We start from the raw sequence: 20803 nt of genomic DNA, 5'->3' as shown, positions 1-20803 counted from the left end.
CCCCGTCGTCTTACACCCGTCCTGGTCACACATTTCCATCACCTGCCTGGTCCCTGGAGCCACCTGAGCTTTCAAAGACCCCTGCTCCGCGCGCTGCCTGGGCACCGGCCCCCGGTTCCCCCCTTCGACCGCCACCGGTGTTTCCCGCTCCATCTCTCATCTGCATCAGAGCCGCCGAGGGAGCTCGTTCGAAATGCCGACGCCCGGCCTCCCTCCCTCCCCTGGATGGATCCACTTGGACGGCTGGACAGTTCCAGACAGTTCTGGGGCAGGGGTCGTAAACTCAAATGCCTGCAGGGGCCAGGTGGGCCACATAAATGAGTGAACTCGCCAGGTATAAGAAAAGGCGACGGCCAGAAATATAATCAAATGGAATTTTTACTCAACTCTGGTGAATGCACGGAACATAATACAAACATGTGTGATACTGGCGTTTATACTTCAAATCCAAAATTGAAAAAATACATTGAAAAATAGATTTGCTTATTAAAATTTTTTTCTCTTTCATCATTCTTCTGCTCCTTGGACGTGAGGCCGGGAGGCGGACCTCATTGCTGCTGCATCCAGAGGTCGAGGTTCGGGCCTTGGAGCGCACGCTGGGATGGGCGGCTGAGAATTCCTCCTTGGCTCCTGAAGCCGGGAGTGGGATTTAATCTGCTTGGGTTTGGTAACGGAAAACGGCGGTTCACAAGCGTGGCTGCGTCCCACCTTGGAGAGTCAGGACAGCTCCCGGAGAGCAGGGGCGCCTGCTCAGGAGCTGCTGTTCACGGTCAGCGGTCACACGATCAACGTCCACCGAGGGAGGCCAGTGGGACAGTGTCAGTGCGTTTCTATCACGTCTGAGTGCAGAGCGCCTCGAGGGACGTTTGGTCTTGAACCCCACGAGCTGGGTGCATGTGGTCCCGACCAGGACTTCGTTTCCGGAAACCAACTGCGGCGAAGGGAAGGGGGTCTGGAGACTCCTCGCCCAAGGCCTCCCCGTTTCTGCCGGGATGGGGCACACACGGCCACACATTCGAGCAGCTGTTTGTGAACAGCCCCGCGGAGCAGAGCGTGTCCAGGAGGGTCTCTGACCGACCTTCCCGGGGGGACGGAGGGGTGGCTTCGGCGTCATCTGCAGCGAACCGAGTAGACTGCCTGCCAGCAGTTCAGACAGGGGCTCCGCGTCCTGGGACGACTAGGTCACTGGGCTGCTATGGACACGCGGGGTCAAGTTCGTCACCAGCCTGCCTGTGGTGAAGGTCCAGAGGCGAGTCTCGCCCGTCGCATTGTGTGTCCACTGGCTCTCTTGAGCGCAGGTCGAGGCCTGGTGATGGAGGCAACCTGGCTTGAGCTCTGGCCAGTGATGCCACCTGGGACCCAGGCACCTGCCGGGGGTCTCCCGGGACGCCGACTGACGGATTGCCCCCCACGGCCAGGAGCTGTGCTCAGGGGGTCCGACCAGCCTACACGAAGCTGCGTGTTTCTCTCCACACACAGAAAGCCGGTCACCTGCCAGCATCGGGCCTGCCCTGGGCACCGCGTCACAGGCTTCTTCGGTCACGTCGAGAGTCTCCACATCACAAATAAATAAAGCTGACTGGGCGGTCAGAGTTCGTGGGCAGCGACAGAAAAGGTCACGACAGATGTGGCTCCTCAAGCCACGGCGCCTGTTGATCTCTGGGCTTCTCTTCACCTCCCGGCGCGACACGAACACCTGCTGGACGCAAGCGAAGGTCCAGGCAGACGTGGTTCGTGGGCGGGCGGGATGCAGCGCCTCCGCTCCTCGCAGGCTCGCCGTTGGGAGGTGGGACTCCTCTGGGGCGCCACTGGCTGCGCCAGCGCCACCCTACTGGCACTTGAGGCCCTTCTTCAGCTCACTGAGGATGGCGTCCCGCGTCTGCTCCGTGTACTGGTCGAAGCTCTTACTGTGTTTGGATTCATAGTGGCGCCGCAGGTTGTACTCTTTCAACACAGACACGATTTTTTTGCATATTAAGCACGTGGGCAGGCTCTTCACCTCCACAAAGAAATAGGCTCGCTCCCATTTCTCTCGAAACACGTGGCCCTCTCGTTCTCGCTTTCGTTTTGCCACTTTTGGTAGAGACATGGGTACAAGAAAGATTTCACTGTCTCCGAAAGCCACCCCGGGACCAACAACAGTGCAAGCCCCGTGCCGAAGGCAACAACAGCCTTCTGCCTGGGCTGGGGGAATCGTGAGGGAGCGGTGGGGGCTGCGGCGAACCAGAGAGCACACGCCCCAGGGAGGGGGCGGCTCCAGCCTGGCGTCTGCGAGGCAGAAGGCCGGGCCCAGGGCTGCCGGATCTTCTGATGTGTCAGGAGAAGCCAAGACTGCAGATATGTGTGTGTGTGAGTGTGTGTAAACCATCCTGATTTTTACAACTAGCTCATCAGGAAAATAAAATGCCACAACACTAACACAGAAAAGGCCAAACAAAACTCATCTATAGAGTGGCCCTCGGGCCCCAGACTGCAACCTCTCCTGGGACGGGGACTGGGAAGCTGCTGTTAGCCGGCGTCTCAAATAACGCAGACGCGGGTGGTCCAGCGCTGGACCCCGCTCTGAGCACCACTGGTCTGGGGTCTGACAACAGCCAACTAATCCTCTGCCCCCAGGCCAGGACGCCCCTGTGCTCCAGCCCCGTGTCCTGGGTGTCTCCGTCAGGACACCCTTCAGGCCCTGGCCTCGTACGTCCCAAAGTTCCCTGCCAGGTCCCCATCTCCAGGTCGGCCCCCGGCGCCTCTGTCCCAAGCCCTAGAAGGGTGGTCTTGGCCCGGGACCTGAGCCTGCCCTCTCTGCGTGAGACCTCATCCGCTCCTGTGGCTTCAACCACCAAACACACGCTGTCCCCTCAGGACACGTCCTGAGCTTCCAACACGGCCTGTCCCTTGGATGTCCCCGGACCATTAGCTCCCACTATTGGCTTCTGCCCCAGGAACACCCGCCAACTACTAGCACCGAGGCCAGGGCCTGGGGACACCCCCAACCCACCTCTACCCCCCCTAACTTCCCTCACAGGGCAAACCCATCTCTAGCCTCGCCCCTCCTGCCCCCAACTCCCGGAATGCCACCCAGAGTCGCTCCTGCCTTCCCGCCCTCCCCCCGCCCCCGTCTTGCCCCCACAGCCCGCAGCCCAGAGGGATCTATCCAACACCCTGCTCGCAGCCTCCCGCAGTTCCGGTGTGCCCCCCGGACAAGCCTCCAGCTGCCCAGTGGGGGCCCCTGCGCAGCACCTGCCCACCTCGCTCGGCCCTCCCTCCTGGGTGCTCGCGCCCCCAAAGCACTGACTGACGGGTCTTCTCAACACCCCAAGCTTCCTCCTGCCCCTGCACGTTCGCTGCCGTCGGCTCTGCGCCTAGGCCGCCACTGCCTTCCTCCCGGCCTCTCTCGACCCCTGTTCTCACGAGACCCTGCCGGGCCGGCTGGCACCGTCTCTACCTCCGTGAGTGCACGTCCCAGGAGCTCTGCCTGCTGCCTCCACATCTGCCCAGGGCCGGGCCGCACCAGCCTGCCTCTCTCACTGCCAAGACCCCGGCCTCACCAGCCCGGGACCTCGGGGACGTCTGGTGAAGCGACAACAAGGACAGAGACGTCTCCCCCCGTCTCCTGCTGCCCAGTCCTGGGGGATGTCAGTGACGGGAGCCGGGGCGTGTGTTAAAAGGAACTTTATTGGGTGTCGGGGATTCAGATGAGGTCCATGAGGATGTCGTCCTCCATGACGCTGGGCTGCAGGCCCGGCTGGGGGACCGGGCCCCGGGGACCCCCGCTCAGCAGCATCTGACCTGGGGGGCAGTGGGGAAGGGACTGCATCTCCCAGTAGTCCCTGGGGCCCTGGAGGGCCCTGGGCCTGCTTCCTCCCTCCACCTCTGGAGCCCAAGGCACTGAGTTCTCTCGGAAGCCTGGGTGGGGACCCACAGAGACCCCTTCTGACCCCGTGGGCACAGACGTTCTGTTTCCCAGGAGCCTTTGGGAGCATGTCCCCCAACACACCTGTCTGGCTCTAAGACTACATTTCCCAGCAACCCCAGGAAGACTCACGGGAGGGAATCACAGGGAGAGCTCTCGCCTCCCTGCTCCTTGTTCCCTGGCTGTATTTCCCAGGGGCCCTTAGAGCCCCAAGAGGTGTGGGGGCACCCACTACTCTTGAACCCTAGGACTTCACTCCCCAGAAGTCAGGGGCTGCTGGGACACTCAGTCCGGACCCCTGGCCTCCCCCGAACCCCCTTACCTGGCAGTGGAGCCCTTGGGGGAAGCTGTGCCGGCCAAGACTGAGCGGGTGGTGGGTGCAGGAGCGGGGGCCCCAGCTGGGGCTGCCCCAGGCCCTGGTGCGGTGGGGGCAGCAGTGCAGGGGCCCCTGGTGGCTGGAGGTGGTGCAGGGAGGCCTGGGGTGGGGGAACCCCAGTCTGGGGCTGGGAAAACAAAGACAGTGTCTCAGCAGCTCCTTGCGGAGAGCGGCCAGGCCCTCCTGCATCCGCCCGTCTTTTCTGCAATGGGATCTTAGCAGAAACCACATGAGACACGTGGGGAGGAACCAGCCAGGCCTCTAGTCACACGCTCCGCTCAAGCCAACCGCCTGCCTCCTGGACAAGCGGAAACCGTCAGGGCCAGAGACCCACAGCTCCCATCCTCCCCCGACCCCCAAATCTCACCGGTGGCGGGTTGAGGAGAAGGCTCCGCAGCTGGGGGTTGGCCCCAGGGTTCTGGGGCCGAAGGATGGGTCCGGGCGGGGGTGGGCCAGGGGCCGCTCCAGGGGGGCCTTGTGGGGCACCTGGGGGGGCCTGGGCAGTACCTTGGGGCTGGGGCTGCCCCGTGGCTGCAGAGGCCCCCACGGCACCCTGAGGCTGGGGCTGCGGCGGGCGGAGTTGGAGCTGATGGGAAGAGACAGGGGTGAGGGATGGAGCCCCCAGACACCTCGACCTCTGCGGCTGGGGCAGGGCCACAGCATTCTCTGGGGCCCCCCCGCCCTGGCCCTGTCCTCACCAGATTCTGCGAGGGCCTGGCCTGGTCTTCCAGAATGGGGCCCAGCCCTGGGGGCGCCTGCTGTGCCCCCATCTGTGTGGGGAGAGAGGGAGCAGATCAGCAGCTGGGCGGGGAGCCCCCACGTCTGGGAGGATCTGTGCCCTGAAAGGGAACCTGGGAGGAGCTGGGAACATCTTCTTTGGGGGTTGGGGGTCTGGGAAGCAAATCCTACGTTCCCAGGTCCCCAAGAGGGAATTATGTCCTGGAGAGCAAGACTGAAAAAAGGAGACAGGAGTTCCCGCTGTGGTGCAGCGGAAACAAATCCGACTGGGAACCATGTGGTTGTGGGTTTGATCCCTGGTCTCGCTCAGCAGGTTAAGGATCCAGTATTGCCATGAGCTGTGGTGCAGGTCACAGACGTGGCTCGGATCTGGAGTTGCTGTGGCTGTGGTGTAGGCCAGCAGCTGAAGCTCCGACTGGACCCCTAGCCTGGGAACCTCCATGTGCTATGAGTGCAGCCCTAGAAACCAAAAAAAAAAAAAAAAAAAAGAAGTCAAAGTGAGCCTGATGGCCTAGCAGATTAAGGATCTAGTGTCACTGATGTGGCCTGGGAACTTCCACATACTGTGGGTGTGGGCAAAAGAAAAAGAGAGCGAGAGAGAGAAAGGTTCCAAGGCAACAAAGAGATAGGACTGAACTTGGCAGAGCAGTAAGTGCCCAGCACCAGAGCCCCAGGAGGGCCCTGCGGGGTCCGGCTCTGGGCCCTGGGCCTGGGCGCCACATTGCTCACCCCACGCTGCTGCTCCAGCTTCTGCTGCTGGACTTGCTTGTGGTTGGTGATGACCTGCCGGATGCCATTGACGAAGCCGCTCTGGTCGTAGGGGATGAGGCCCATGAAGATCTTCTTCTTGGACGAGTACAGGAGCATGAGCACGCGCACCTCGCAGGGGGCCGTGTGGGGAAAGTGCACGCAGCCCGCCTGCAGGGAGAACCAGACCGGTCACAACCCAGAGGAGGAGGCATCCCACCCCTCTGGGTTTTAGAAGGTTCTAGAAGCTCCAGAAGCCAGGAGCAGTGAGGTTTCTGCTCTAAAAGGCTGATGAGATTCAAAGTTTGGCTTGAGGCTGCTCCAGGGACCTGGGGCCCCAAAGGAACAGGGTGAGGCTGGATTCTTGCTGAGCGCCGGGCGGAGAACGGAGAGGAGGACGGAGTGGAAGCTCCCCGACCTTGCCCCACGGCCCCCACCTTGGGGGGCTGCTCTCCTCAAAGTGCCACCAGGAGTGTTGGTGGCCGAGAGGGCCTTCAGCGGAGCTGACGCCCAAAGCACATGATCGGGTGCTGGCAGCGTCATGACTGACCAGGGGATCTGGGGGGTGCCGCCCCCTCTCGGCCTCAGCATGTGCAGTGGGTACAGCGGGCAGCAGCAATGAGGCTGCTGGGACTCTGGGATGCGCTGCTGCTCATCGGGCGACCTGCCTGCGGCTGGACCAGGAAGTGCCCAGGAAACGCGGGTCGGCATGAAGTTAGACTGTCACACACGGGCGCTCAGGAGAGGGGCTCTCGGGGGAGGAGGGGCTAACGAGATTCGGCCTCCCTTTGGGACCTTGGCCAAGTGAGGGCACGTCCCTGAGGCGGGCCCTGCTGGCTGCCCACCCAATGTCCACCTGCCCTTCTCCCCGCACAGAGAATCCCAACTGGGGAGCAACGTGTCCAGGTCCCAGTGCAACCAGGGGCCTAGGGGCCCGGAGATGAAGGGACACCTGCTTGAGGGAACCACGTGGCTGACGGCACGCCTCCTTCTTGTCTTCCTCCATCCAGTCCTTGGGCCTACAGAGCCATCTTAGGACCACGAGAGAGAAGCCGCGAGAACCACAGAGATCCTGGCTCTGACTGACGTCACAGGGCCCCGACAGCTGCCCACTTCTGGGCATCCCGTTAGAAGTGACAGAGCTCGTGCCATGCTCGCTTTGGGGACACGCCTCTCAGAGCCCCGCTGCCAGGCTGTGAGGAAGCCCACGCCCCGTGGGGAGGCCACATGCAGGCACCCGAAGGCAAGGCCCGGCTGGACCCCAGCTGGTGGATGCACCGCGTTGAGTGGGGGACTGGAGACTCATCTAGTCTGGGCGAGCTTTCTGAAGACCAGTCTTGGTCGCCATCCGATGGCGACCCCACAGGAGTCCCCAAGCAAGGCTAGCCCGCTGCGCCCAGCTGACACAGAGAAGTAACTGTGGGTTTTAGGCCTGTTATCTAATGGCTCTAAAAACGCTGCCGGGTGGGGGTACTGTGACTCGCAGCGATAGCATTCCTGACTCTGGGGATTGCCTGCTTTGCAGCATTTTCCTGAGGAGTCTGCGAGGCAATCCACCCCAAGTCCCCTCTGCTAGAAAAGTGCCAGCTCCGCGGGACATCCTCAACAGCTCGTTCTGCTCCTATTTAGAGAGACCCCCGCCCCCGCTCAGTGTCATGAGTCAAACTGTGTCCTGAAAAAGAAATGCTGAGGTTGCAAACCTGGCAGCTAGGGATGTGGCCTTGTTTGGAAACAGGGTGTCTGCCGATGTAACAGGTTAAGATGATTCAAGTGGCCCCCATGTAATGGCTGGCGTCCTCGTGAGAAGACACACACAGGGAGGAGATGCCACGTGAAGACAGAAGAAAGACGGCCATGTGACAGTGGAAACAGACTGGAGTTTTGCTGCCTGGAGCCAACCCCGCCCGGGCTACCAGCAGCAGGCGGCCAAGGTCTCCCTCTAGAGCCTTCAGAGAGCCCGGCCCTGCGGACACCCAGGTGTCGTTCAGGTTTCTCATTTCCAGAAGTGTGAGAGCGACACTCGGGTCGCCCTCGGTCCCGGGAAGCCAACACGCCAGCAAAGCCCTGCTGGAGCCCAGAGCTTCCTCCTAACCGCTCCTGTCCTGACTTGCCACGGTTTGCGCGCAGACTAGACCTCAGTCTGGCGCATGTTCTAAGTATAACACACGTGCAGGCTCTAGAGGAAGGCTGAGGAGCCAGGGGTCGCAAAGGCAGCCCCGCCACCAAAAACAGCTCCCTCGGGCCCAGAGGGAGGGGCGCCCGCACACTCACGAAGCCGTTGCCCATGATGCGGTAGAGGCCTTTGAGCGAGTCCAGGTCCTTGTTGGTGAAGTGGAACTGCACCATCCTCGAGTTGCGGAACAGGGGGCCCAGCGTGGTCTGCGGGCGACACCGAGGTGAGCCGGCATCGCGCGGGCCCCGAGGCAGGGAGGACAGAGGCGGGGGCGGCCGCGGTGGCCACTCACCAGCAGCTGCTGGGGGATGAGCTGCATGATCAGCTTCTGGGGCCACTGCTCCGTCTTCCTGGGGGCGACACCGGGAGAGGGGTCAGGGAGCTGCCACGCCAGCCCGCCCCGCCCCCCAGCGCCACTTACAGGTTCTCGCCGTGATTCACGTAGACCTGACAAGGCAGCGAGCGAGTCAGCTTGGTGTTAGCGTCCACAGAGGCAGGCTTGGGCTTCTGAGGGGGAAAGAAGGGCAGGTCACGGTGAGGAGGGCCCCAAAGCTCAGGCTTCCCCCCAAGTTTAAGTCCCACGAGCCCTGGGGCCCTCCACCAGACCGGCCTCTAGCCTCAAATTCCACAAATGCAGGGGGGCTCTTCGTCTCACCCTCAAATGCCACAACCCTCTGTCCCCGACATGCCACCATCCCCTGGGCCCCTCCCTGGACCCAGAATCCAAGACCTATTCTTTTTTTTTTTTTTTTTTTTTGTCTGTCTTTTTAGGGCTGCGCTCTTGGCATATGGAGGTTCCCAGGCTAGGGGTCCATTTGGAGCTGTAGCTGCCGGCCTATACCACAGCCACAGGATCTGAGCTGCATCTGCGACCTACACCACAGCTCATGGCAATGCCGGATCCTTAACCCACTGAGCGAGGCCAGGGATCGAACCTGCAACATTAGGGATGCTAGTCAGGTTCGTTAACCACTGAGCCACAATGGGAGCTCCCCAAGACTTCTTTGAGTCCTGAACTCTGAGCCACACATCCGATGCTTCCGCGGGACTCTCCTCAGGACCCCAAGTCCCATGACCCCCTGAGGGCCCTGGCCTAGCCCTGCTCCCCACCAGACCCGGCGGACAGGTCCCCGAGCCTGAGGGCTGCTCAAGCCCACTCACCTCTTGCCACTCAAGGACCCCGCTCCAGGCCAGAAGTTTGTTGGAGACTGACTGCTGCCCACCGAGGGCTGGGGCCCCTAGCTGGGCAGCAGAAGGGCCACTCACCCCGCCTGGGGCCACAGTGCCCGCCTGACAGAGGGGAGGAAGGAGGGCAATGGGGAGGAGTCAGATCATCCCCTAGGAGGAGCTGTCCTGAGAGGGACAGACCAGCAAGCAGAACGGGCCAAGGGTCCCTTCCTCTGCACCCCCGGGCCCAGAACACCACTCGGCTACAGCTGGGGCCGTACATGCTCTGGTCCTGCAGGAGTCAAAGGCTCTCAGCAGACCTGTGGTTGCCAAGGGATGGAGGAGGAGGCGGAGAGGGATGGATTGGGAGTTGGGATGAGCAGGTGGCAACGATTATACAGAGAATGGGGAGAGCGCGGGGAACCACATTTTCTCTAACACACCATGATGGAAGAAAAAATGAAAATCACTGTGCTATGTACAATAGGAACTCAAACAACATTGTATAAAATAAACTAAAACACAAGCAACAACAAAGAGCAAACTCTCAAGCCCCAAGATGCCCTGCACTCCCAGGAGCCCTTGGGCTCCTCAGAAGCTCCTGACCCACCCAGGAACACAAGCCACAGATTCTGCCCCCAGACCCACTAGTCTCAGCATTGCCTATGGCGCAAGCCCCACGAGCTCGTGGACCCCAAACAAGAGCCAGGCGCCCCAGACCCTCCTCAGAAAGGCCAGCTGCTCCTCCCAGCAGTGTCAGCACCTACCATGGATGGTGCTCCCGGCTGCGCAGAGGGGGCCAGGCCAGGGGCCACAGTGGAGACCAGGCTGGGCTGGGAAGCCGGAGGTGGCTTGGAGGCGCCGGGGGCCCCTGGGGGCATTGGGGGGGCCTGGGCCTGGCTGTAGGGGGAACCCACTCCTGGAGCAGCTTGCTGAAGAGGGTTGATAGGCGAGACTGTGGGAGAAAGCAAGGGAAGCGGTGGGGCAGGTGTGCGGGGAGAGGCATGCCCACCCCCACCCTCACCGGGAACTCACAGCGAGGGCCCAGCCCGGCCTTCTGGTTCTTGGCGGCCTCCACTGCGTTCTGGGCAGCCACCTGGGCGGCACTCAGGTTCCCAGGGACCTGGGGTAGAAGGGAGGGGCTGGTGAGCACCACACGCCCAGCGCAGATACCCTAAGAGCTCACGCTAACTCCAGCCCTAGTAGATCCTCCTGTGGACGTCACCCCGCGCGGCCTAACATTCAATCAGGTCTCTTTCAAGGGGCCAGGGCTTCCGCGAGACCCCAAGAACTCGCCCCCTACTAGTGACATCCATACCTGGTACTGCTGGGGGACAGGGGGAAGAGGCTGCTGGGGGGCTGCCGAGAGCGTGGCACCCGAGGGTGGAGCGGGAGGCAGGGGCACAGGCTGCTTTGGCTGGAGGGGGCCTGGGGCTGAGCCACCGCCGACTGAGGGGAAGCAAGCCCAAGTCAGAGGGGGCGGGGAGGAGGCCCCTGGCCCCCGCCCCCTCCGCCCGCCGCCTGCCCCGGGCCTCACCTGGCAGCACAAGGCCCCGAACCAGCACCATGTGCCGCGGGTCCTGGCTCACATCTGCCGGTGGCTGCAGCGGCTCCAGCATGGCTGGAGGAGCCGCCTTCTCGAACAGGAGCCGCAGGGCGGGCAGCTTCCGGGGCGACACGATGGAGAAGTAGATCCCTCGCTGCAGGGAAGGGGACAAGCAGTCGGGCAAAGCCACGGGCTCCCTCAGGCCCTACAACCACATTCCCTCGGGCTTCGGAACAGGAGGCCCAAAGACCTGTTTAGCTGCCCCAGGGGATTCTGCAGTGTGGTTCTTCCCACAGCCGCCAGGCCGGGGAGTCTGTGGCTGATCTGGGCCCCCGGACAGCAGGCCCCGGCCCTGCCCCCTCAGACCCAGACGCCCTCACCTCCCCAATCTTCTGCACGAGACTCTCGGTCGTGCACCCCGAGTAGGTGGTGCTCTCCACCGCAGGCAGCAGGTACGGGGGCGAGTTACAGATGAGGAGGCAGACGCGGTGTGTCTGGCCGCTGCCGGGAACGAGGGAAGATGTGAAATAGGTGGCGATGGGAGCCCTGAGAAAAGACCCCGAGCCAGCACCAGCAGAGGTGCAAGTCCCCCACCCCGCAGGGAGTCAGGAGGAAGGACCCCATTCCACAGCCGAGACACGGAGGCTCAGAGAGGCTCCCGACTTGCTCTAAGTCACCCACCAAAAGAGAAGGCAGGAAGCAGACCCAGAGCTGGCCCCTCTTTAGGATGGAGACACTGAGACTGGGAACTGGGCACGGGATACCTCCTGCCTTCTGGCCTCAAATACCAGGCACCCAGGGCCCACCCAACTCCCCACTGTGAGGCTGGGGGTAGAGCCCCATGACAGGCAAAGCAGGTCATGAGCCGGGTGGACAGGGCACGACGTGGGCCCCAGACACACTCACATCTGCTCCCGCATCTTCTTGAAGTCATCAAACAGCTGCAGGGCTGTGCTGAGACCTTCTGCGATGAGGCTGCAGCTCTCACCACCCCCGCCCATGAACCTGCGGGGGGGCCAGGCAGTCAGCCCTGCAGGCCTCCGGGCCCCCTGGAAGGGCCTGCACTTGGGCCAGGCCTCTCCCCACACCAGACTGTGCACCTCGGGGTGGGGACACTGCAGAATTCTCTGCTTTATCCCCAGTGCTGGTGCAAGGACAGGGGACATTTGTCACCTCCTGTGAGGGAGTCCCTCTGGCAAGAGGCCGCCTCAGAGGATGGAAGAGAGAAGGGGCCCAGGACACTAAGCCCAGGGTCCTGTGCTGCGTCCCAGTCCCCACGCACCGTCTCCTCTCTGGGCCACCTGCCCGGGCCTCACCCACCTCCCAGTCTGGTGTGGGGCCTTCTGTGTCATCTCGCAGTATTATGGGTTGAATTATGTCCCCACAAAAGACATGCTGAAGTCTGACACCCACCCCCCCGCCCCCGAGAACCTTAGGATGTGACTTTGTCTGGAAAGAGGGTCTGTTCAGAGATTAACCAGCCCCAAGGAGGTCACCAGGGCGGCCTCGTAAAAGGGAGCACTAGGACGCAGAGGCAGACCTGCTCAGACGCAGGGAGAACGCTACGCAGGGGTCACTGTGACACTGCCACAGGCCAAAAAACGTTTGGGGTGAGCAGAGCTGGAAGAGGCGAGGAAGGACCCTCCCCTGCAAGTGCCAGAGGGAGCACAGCCTCGCCCACACTTGACCTCAGACACGTGGTCCAGAACCACGAGACAGGAGAGTTCTGTTCCAGGCCACCCAGCGGGCAGCCCCCTGCTATGGCAGCCCCAGCAAACAGCTGCACGTGGAGCCTCGGGTTTCTCCTGCACCAGGTCTAGAGAGAGGCCACCAGCGCCTGTCCCTGTGTGGCACGTGGCAGGCCTCTGCCAGACTGCAGCTGCTACCACCATGCTTCTTCAAGTCACGTGGTCGCAAGGCTAACCCCTCGCCACAGGGATGTTGGAGCACACTGGGCCCTAATGCTCTGAATTTCAGCCTGTGTCTGTGTCCACGCCTGTCTCCCCCTGAGGCAGGGATGGGGTCTGAGACCCCTGGGCCCCAGCCTCATCCCCCATGACCTGGCAGGGGAAGCCTTGGGAACTGGATGGGACATAAACGAATGACCACCAATCCAACTCTGTCCAGCAAGACCAGAAAAGAGCCAAGCGCTTGGTTGGGCATCTGGGGCCCTGCCTGCCTTCCTGCTCCATCCCTCTCCGGGGGGGAGGGGATGAGTCCTCCGGAACGCTTCAAGTGTCCCTGGACGCCGTGATCTGCCACACGCGCAGGCCTCTGCCTGTGCCACGTGCCACAGGACCACACGCCACCGCCCCTTCCAGCCCCGTGTCATCCTTTCCCCGGGAGACATCCCCACCTGCCGACATCACCCTCGATCACATGTCCCCCAGTACTGTGCGTGTCGCGCTTCCTTCCACAGCCCCCCTTCCCCTGGACAGGGCGGCCCGGGGCTAGGCAAAGCCAGTGGTCCCAGCCAGCTCTGGGATGCGCCTGACGACACACAGGGCCTTGAGAAATGCAGGCTGAGCCAGGGAGCCACCGAGGCAGGAGCCCTCCGTTCCCCACCCAAATTCTCCCCAGGAGCCTCCCGCCCTCTGGTCCCCTCTGCCCACCCTCTCGGCGCTGCCCCTCACAAGCACCCACTTCCGAGCCCTCCTCCTCCTGCCATAGGGACACTGGTATGCACGGGAAATTTAATGCCACAGAGCTGGGGCAGATGCCGATGAACGAACCAGCCCTGGATCTACCCTGCTGCCAGTCTCCTGCGCTGGAAGCAATCAAGCCCCTTCTCTGGCTGGGGCTGAGGAGACAGGCACGGAGGCTGAGGGCGTCTCGGGAGGAATGGAAAACAGCCGCTTCAGGCACTCAGGGTCTCCTTTCCGAGTGACGAAAATGTTCCCAAACTAAACAGAGATGGTGGCTGCTCAATATTCTGAACGTACTAAATGCCACTGAATTGTTCCTCTCATTTATTTATTTAGCCTTTTCTAGGCCTGCTCCCATGGCATATGGAGGTTCCCAGGCTAGGGGTCCAATCAGCTGTAGCTGCTGACCGACACCACAGCTCACGGCAACACCAGATCCTTAACCCACTGAGCAAGACCAGGGATCGAACACGCAACCACGTGGTTCCCAGTCAGATTCGTTTTTGCTGAGCCACGACGGGAACTCCCTGGATTTCACTTCAATTTTTAAAAAGTAATTTACGGAGTTCCCGTCGTGGTGCTGTGGTGTAGGCCGCAGGTGTGGCTCAGATCCCGTGTTACTGTGGCTGTGGTGTAGGCTGGCAGCTGCAGCTCCGATTCAGCTCCTAGCTGGGAACCTCCATATGCCGCAGGGTGGCCCCCAAAAAACAAAAAGACCAAAAAAAAAAATTTTTTTTCTTGAGGGAAAACATGATTGACCACTTTGAGACCCTGAAGGTTGCATTTTTTCCTCTACTGAACAGTAAGCATAAGTCATCTGTTACCAGCTCAGAGAGACTCACAACAAATATTTTATCCAAAAGGAAAACTTAAAAATGAAGAACAGGAGAAAGACACGTTCAGTTGCAAAACACGTTCTGCATAGCACAAGGTTTCAAACAAACCCCTCAAATTACAAACAAAGTCAGATGACTTAGTGGAAATGTACCCGACTGGAATCCAAGAAGACGTGGGTTCGATCCCTGGTCCCTCTCAGGGGGATTCAGGATCTGGCGTTGCTGTGGCTGTGGTGTAGGCCGGCGGCTACAGCTGATTGGACCCCTAGCCTGGGAACCTCCATATGCCGCAGGTGCGGCCCTAAAAAGACAAAGAGAAAGAAAGGAAGGCAGGCAAGCAGGCAGGCAGGCACCCTGGGGACAGAGGTGGGCTCTGCCTCTCACTGCTTCCTCATGCTCATGCCCCCTGTTTGCCCCACCAGATGTCACAGCTGAGTCCTCACCACCCACTTTCAGAGGCCCTCCCAGAGAGACTAGTCAAAATGAACAAACTTGTTCCTGTTGTGGCTCAGCGGTTAACAAACCAGACTAGGATCCATGAGGACGTGGGCTCAATCCCCGGCCTCGCTCAGCGGGTTAAGGATCTGGCGTTGCCGTGAGCTGTGGCGGTGGCTGGTGGCTACAGCTCCAATTTGACGCCAGCCTGGGAACCTCCATATGCCTCAGGTTTGGCTTTAAAAAGCAAGGAAAGGAGTTCCCGTCGTGGCTCAGTAGTTAACGAATCCGACTAAGAACCACGAGGTTGTGGGTTCGATCCCCGGCCTTGCGCAGTGGGTTAAGAATCCGGCGTTGCCGTGAGCTGTGGTGTAGGTTGCAGACGAGGCTCGGATCCCGTGTTGCTGTGGTGTAGGCTGGCGGCCACAGCTCCGATTCCACCCCTAGCCTGGGAACCTCCATATGCCACAGAAGCGGCCCTAGAAACGGCAAAAAGACAATAAATAAATAAATGAGGGGGGGGGATGAATCTTCGCAAAGCAAGGACGTTTCAAGAGTCACACTACCTGCTTTGTTCCTTAAGTGATGGAAATTCCGGTAGAAGATACAATTTCTCCAAGTGTGAATGAAACTCGGTGACTTTGTGATCTTTGTTACAGACTCACCCAGAAAATCACAAAAACTGAACTCAGATGGTTACATAGGACCTGACAAAACAATGACAACTTTGAATCTTAAATGATGGCTTAAAATGCTTATCAGCTGACTGGAAGGATTCCCATGAGGATACAGCATACAAAGCTTTTTGTTATTTGGTTAAAGGTACAACGTCTTCTCAGTTGTCTAAGGAGGAGGATGCATATGAAAAGAAGGTATTCAAAGGCATTTCCCCCTTACTTCCCAGTGCCCTTGAATTTTATTATTATTTTTTTTTGTCTTTTGTCTTTTTTGTTGTTGTTGTTGTTGTTGCTGCTGTTTCTTGGGCAGCTCCCGCGGCATTTGGAGGTTCCCAGGCTAGGGGTCAAATTGGAGCTGTAGCCACCGGCCTACGCCAGAGCCACAGCAACGCGGGATCCGAGCCGCGTCTGCAACCTACACCACAGCTCACGGCAACGCCGGATCGTTAACCCACTGAGCAAGCGCAGGGACCGAACCCGCAACCTCATGGTTCCTAGTCGGATTCGTTAACCACTGCGCCACGACAGGAACTCCTGAATTTTATTTTTATTTTTTGCTTTTTAGGGCCGCACCTGTGGCATATGGACGTTCCCAGGCTAGGGGCTGAACGGAGCTAGCTGTAGCTACTGGCCTACACCACAGCCACAGCAACACAGGATCCCATCTGTGTCTGCAACCTACACCACAGCTCACGGCAACGTGGGATCTTTAACCCACTGATTGAGGCCAAGAATTGAACCTGTGTCCTCAGGGATACTAGTTAGGTTCCTTACTGCTGAGCCATGATGGGAACTAATTTTTATTTTTTATTTTATTTTTTTGGTCTTTTTAGGGCTGCACCTGCGGCATATGGAGGTTCCCAGGCTAGGGGTGGAATCGGAGCTGTAGCTGCCAGCCTACAGCACAGCCACAGCAACGCAGGATCAGAGCCACGTCTGCAACCTACACCACAGCTCACAGCCACGCCGGATCCTCAACCCACTGAGTGAGGCCAGGGATCGAACCCGCAACCTCATGGTTCCTAGACAGATTTGTCTCTGCTGCACCATGATGGGAACTCCTGATTTTTATTTTTAAATAAGGGGGTCTGTCTGCCTTTCCTGATACCCGCCAGAAGGTTTCGTTTCCTGGAGATTATCTTTGCCATTGCTTTTACTCTTTCGTTTATTCAGCAAAGGTCTCCTGAGGCCTCGTGGGTGCTAGGCTCCAGCTAGAAGCGAATGGCAGGACCAAGAGCCAGTCCTAGACATTCACAGTCCAGAGGTGTGGGCTGTGGCAGGGCAACACCCAGGAGCAACGGGGGCAGAGAAGGGCGCAAATGGCTGCTTGCCAAAATCACGGAAAGGACATGTGAGTTGGGGCATGATGTTTATATAGCAGTCTGCCGGGGAGAAGCAGAGGATGAAGTGCATGCTGGGCCTTCATTCCTTTACTCGCTTGTTCAGCGAAGCTTTCCTTTGGCCTCCCCTGTGCCAGGCCTTGCACTGGGTGCTAGAGACTTGAGGGATGTCAGACTTGGACGTGGGCCTCAAGGAGCCCCCATTTACCATTCACATCTTCCCACCACCTCTCCTGGTGGGGCTCGACTGGCGTGGATTTTGCCCCAAGGGGACCTTGACAATGTCTGGAGACATTTCTGTTTGTCACGCTTGGAAAGGAAGCAGCCACCGGCATCTGGTGGGTAGAGGCCAGTTACTGAACACCTCAAGAGGCATGAGATGGCCCCCCCACCACAAAGAATCATTCGGTTCAAAGGGTCAACAGAGCCGAGGTTGAGAAATCCTGTTCTCCCTGACCACACGGGGAAACCTGTCAAGTTTCCATCGAAGGCGCAGCCCCCAGTCCTGCAGCAAAGCAGGCCTTCAACCACATTCACTGCGGGGATGTATGAAGATTAACAGCAGGCTGTGAACTGACACTGTTTTTTTCTTTTCCTTTTTTTAGGGCCGCACCTGTGGTGTATGGAAGTTCCCAGGCCAGGGGTCGAGTATAAGCTGCAGCTGCCGGCCTACGCCACGAACCAGCACGGGTTAATGAACTCTGACCAGACCCTGAGCTGAACACAGTAAGAAGATGAGCTCCTGGAACCCCCCCGCCCCAAGAGTGCTGAAACACAGACTACTTGTTATCCAACTGCAAACCAAGAAACGGAACGACGAAACCCGAGCTAACAGCAAAAGCTTAGGCAGCACTTCATACATCAGGCACTGTTTTAAATCGTCAGCAACTCATTTGTTTAATTCGCAAGGTAACCCTACAAAGTTCTCACGAGGTCCTCAACGATCCTCAGCTCGTGGGAGTCCCACCCCCTCACATGCGGAACAGGACGGAGCTGAATGAGAGCTGCTGCTGTGGAACTTGCAAGGGATGCTTGGGCTGAGGAAAGCCAGCTGCCACATTGGGAGGACACTCAGGCAGCCCCATGGAGATGCCCTGTGGCTACCAGCCGGCAAGGAGTGGAGGCCTCCAGCCAACAGCCTTTGGGTGAGCCACTTAGGAAACAGATACATCAGTCCCAATCAAACTGCCAAATGACTGGTGACTGCAATCTCACGAAAGACCCTGAGCCAGAGGCATCCATCAAAGCCCCTCCTGAATCCCTTACTTACAGAGACCACATGAGATAATAACTATTTGTGTTGCCTTTTTTTCTTTCTCTTTTTTGGCTGCACCCATGTTCCTAGACCAGGGAACAAATCTGAGCCACGGCTGCGACCTACACCACCGTGGTCAGAGCCAATGCCAGATCCTTAACCCACGGCACCGGGCCGGGGATCAAACCCTCGCCACCACAGAGACAAGCTGGATCCTTAACCTGCCTGAGCCACAGCAGGAACTCTTTTTTGGTTTGTTTTGCTTTTCAGGGCCTTGTTTTTAAGCAGCTAAGTTTCAATCTGTCGCCCAACAGGAGAGAAGGAATACAATAGCTGTAAGAACTATCAACATTCCCCTTTTAGAGATAAATTATGTTAGACACAGAGAAAACCGGGACTCCTGGGTCTGGGAGTTCTGTTGGGGTAAAGTCATGCAGTGGCCCCAGGCTGTTTGCACCTGCAAGAGTTTGCAATGCAAACTTATCAAAACCTGCTCCAAAGCACAAGATGCCTAGCCCCACCCCACCCCCTTTCAATCAGGCTTCACTGCGCTCAGCTGAAAAAGGAAGCCACGGGAGAAATGAAACACAAACAAAAAGGGGGGAAATTGCACGGAGAGTAGGGCCTGGGTGCTAGAGTTCCTTCCGCTTCCAAAGCAGATGGCATCATCGCTGAGCACGCAGAACCGGGCACACAAGTCACTTAGGACAAAACCACAATCCCAATCACAGTCCCTGTTAGCTTCCCAATGTGAGGGAATGGATCCTACAGCTCAAACCCAGGTCCCTCCCAGGGTCCCCCAACCCACCCCAAAGCCCGGAAAAGAGCTCACTTAATGCCATCCAGCCAGGTGACAAACTCATAGGCGCTGCTGGTAGGAGCGTGACATTGTACGTAGGACTCTGGAGCGCAGTCCACCGTGTTGAACACCACGAGGCTGTACTGGGTCCCCCCATACTGGCAGAGGAGGACAGAGGAACTTTTCATCTGGGACCTCAGCTGTCTTTTCTCTCAGAGAAGTGGGGGCTCCCACCTCCCTCCTCCCTCGAACCCAGGAGTCCGCACCCGAGCCTCTCCTCCCTCGGACCCAGGAGTCCAAGCCCCCAGGCCCTTCTCCCTGGGACCCAGGAGTCCGGACCCCAACCCTCCCGCATCAGACTCAGGAGTCTGGAACCACCCCCCGCCCCGCTCCTTCTTCCTCAGCTCCAGCCCCCTCCTCCCGGACTCAGAGCCCGGACCCCAGCCCCTCCCCCGAGACCCAGGAGTAGGGACTCCCATCTTCCCTCTCCCTCAACCTTCAAGAGTCCCAAGACTCACGTCTCCCCCGAAGTCGGTCTCCGCAGGAGGACCACCATTAAAATACCTGTGAGGGTCGGGGGTGAAAAGTCGGGGTGAGGCAAGAGACTGGAAAACTAAAGTCGGAGGGCGGGGTTGGAGTCGCGGAAATCTCACTCACTCGATGGCGGGGAGCAGGTAGTGCTTTCGAAGCCCCTCGAAGTAGGGCCCCAGGTTAGCTGTGCCCTCAATCACAAACACCACGTCAGCTACGAGGCCCCCGGCGCGCGCCGGGCCCTCCGACCCGAGTACCATGCCCCGCGCCCCAGCCGCCGCTGCCGTTGCCGTTGCCGCCGTCGCCGTCTCCGCCACCGCGGGATGAGCGCAAGTGCGCCTGCGCCGCGCCCGCGCCTGCGCCGGACGGCCTCGCAACCCTGACGCCGCGCCCGCGGCCATGTTTGTGCGGGGCACTCAGGGCGCGTCGGTTGATCTCCATCCTCCTTCGTACCAACCGTGTGCAAGCCTCCAAAAGGACCTAGAGAACCCCTTCGGGGGCCTGGTGTAAAGACTAAATTATTGGCAGGACGTAGAGAGCGAAATATATTGAGAGCGGCGCTTCGGCCGCCATCTTTGAGCGGGGCGGCTCTTCCGACACTAGTTTCCCTGGGAGGGTCGCAAGATCTAGTTGCCATGCAACGCGCACGCTGCCCTTGTTTTCTGACAGAGATTAGGTTTCCAGTTAAATTCTTTCTGGCTCCCAGGGAACCGGGAGGGGGGTGGGTCGTGTGCAGGGTCCAATCACCTAGTCTGAAACAGGGTTACTAGGCAACGCTTTAAAGGGGCAATCGACTCTGGAGAGAGTGCAGCTGTTTTTTTTCCCTGAAGAGACGGCTCACTCCAACCCCAGTGGTGGTTGCTAAGTAACACCTGATAGTTGTTTTCTGGGCGAGAGGCCAGAAACCGGCCTAGATCTGAAATACGTTCCAGGTGGATTAAAAATGCAAATGAAACCATAGCACTGTATAATCCTGAAGACTGGAAAAAAGGAGTTTATCATTGCAGCAAAGCCAGAAAACGTAAAATATAGATCTGTTTCTCCGCAAAAGACTCCATAAACCAAGTTGAAAACGATCTATAAACCGGGAAAGTCGTTGGAACTTAAGTGTTGACAGAAATTTACTACACAGATACTTTTTACTAATTAATAGAAACTTAGGAAAATAATACTTTTTTCTTTTTAAGTGGGAAAGGAAAATATTGCAGGCTTTTCCCACCCGCAAAACCTATTTTAAAATATCGAGTAATGGACTTCTCCTCGTGGCTCAGTGGTTAACAAACCCCACTAGTAGCCATGAGGATGTGGGTTCGATCCCTGGTCTCCCTCAGTGGGCTAACAGTCGACTTTGCCATGAGCTTGTAGGTCAAAGATGCAGCGCAGATCCTGAGTTGCTGTGGAGTAGGCTGGTGACTACAGCTCAGGTAGGACCCCTAGCCTGGAAACTTCCATATGGGGGGGGGTGCTAAAAAGAAAAGAAAAAGAAAAAGGGAGTAAATCTCTGAAAGCCACTCATCTTCGATTAAATAATACTGGAGTTCCCCTGTGGTGCAGCAGCTTAAGGACCCCCTATTGTCATTGCAGCAGCTGGGGTCGCTGCTGTGGTAGGGGTTCAATCCCTGGCCTGGAAA

At 58.8% G+C, this 20803-nt stretch overlaps 1 protein-coding gene across 3 annotated transcripts; it reads right to left on the bottom strand.

Annotated features, from left to right (window-relative positions):
- Window positions 1–360: 360 nt before the first annotated feature.
- MED25 (mediator complex subunit 25) lies at window positions 361–19504 on the bottom strand. Of its 3 annotated transcripts, none has more exons than XM_047790123.1 (18): window positions 19299–19504; window positions 19160–19205; window positions 18675–18799; window positions 11561–11659; window positions 11035–11155; window positions 10646–10808; window positions 10427–10557; window positions 10144–10231; window positions 9876–10063; window positions 9103–9231; window positions 8363–8448; window positions 8234–8291; window positions 8040–8147; window positions 5751–5939; window positions 4982–5053; window positions 4651–4869; window positions 4230–4410; window positions 361–2073 (listed from the first exon to the last, which is right to left on the bottom strand). In XM_047790123.1, exons 1-18 carry the CDS (start codon window positions 19430–19432, stop codon window positions 1829–1831), a joined length of 2382 nt encoding a protein of 793 aa, XP_047646079.1. In that variant the 5' UTR covers window positions 19433–19504; the 3' UTR covers window positions 361–1828. The 3 variants fall into 3 exon arrangements, with proteins under 3 accessions (XP_047646079.1, XP_047646080.1, XP_047646081.1); XM_047790124.1 differs by lacking the exon at window positions 361–2073 and adding an exon at window positions 3652–3783; XM_047790125.1 differs by lacking the exons at window positions 361–2073; window positions 4230–4410; window positions 4651–4869; window positions 4982–5053 and having other exon boundaries at window positions 5814–5939; window positions 7469–8147.
- Between the last annotated feature and the right edge of the window lie 1299 nt (window positions 19505–20803).

This window comes from Phacochoerus africanus, chromosome 8, assembly GCF_016906955.1.
Source record: "Phacochoerus africanus isolate WHEZ1 chromosome 8, ROS_Pafr_v1, whole genome shotgun sequence".
NCBI lineage: Eukaryota > Metazoa > Chordata > Mammalia > Artiodactyla > Suidae > Phacochoerus > Phacochoerus africanus.
This window is presented reverse-complemented; position numbering and strand designations above follow the sequence as displayed.

What these genes read in the sequence shown, in the direction of transcription:
- MED25 (XM_047790123.1), bottom strand. Translation starts at nt 19,432, where the DNA reads ATGGTACTCGGGTCGGAGGGCCCGGCGCGCGCCGGGGGCCTCGTAGCT. An exon ending in GCATCATGGGCAACGGCTTC is followed by an intron (nt 5,940 to 8,039) that starts GTGAGTGTGCGG and finishes TTCTCCCTGCAG; the next exon opens with GCGGGCTGCGTGCACTTTCC. An exon ending in CCAGGCCCTCGCAGAATCTG is followed by an intron (nt 4,870 to 4,981) that starts GTGAGGACAGGG and finishes TCTTCCCATCAG; the next exon opens with CTCCAACTCCGCCCGCCGCA.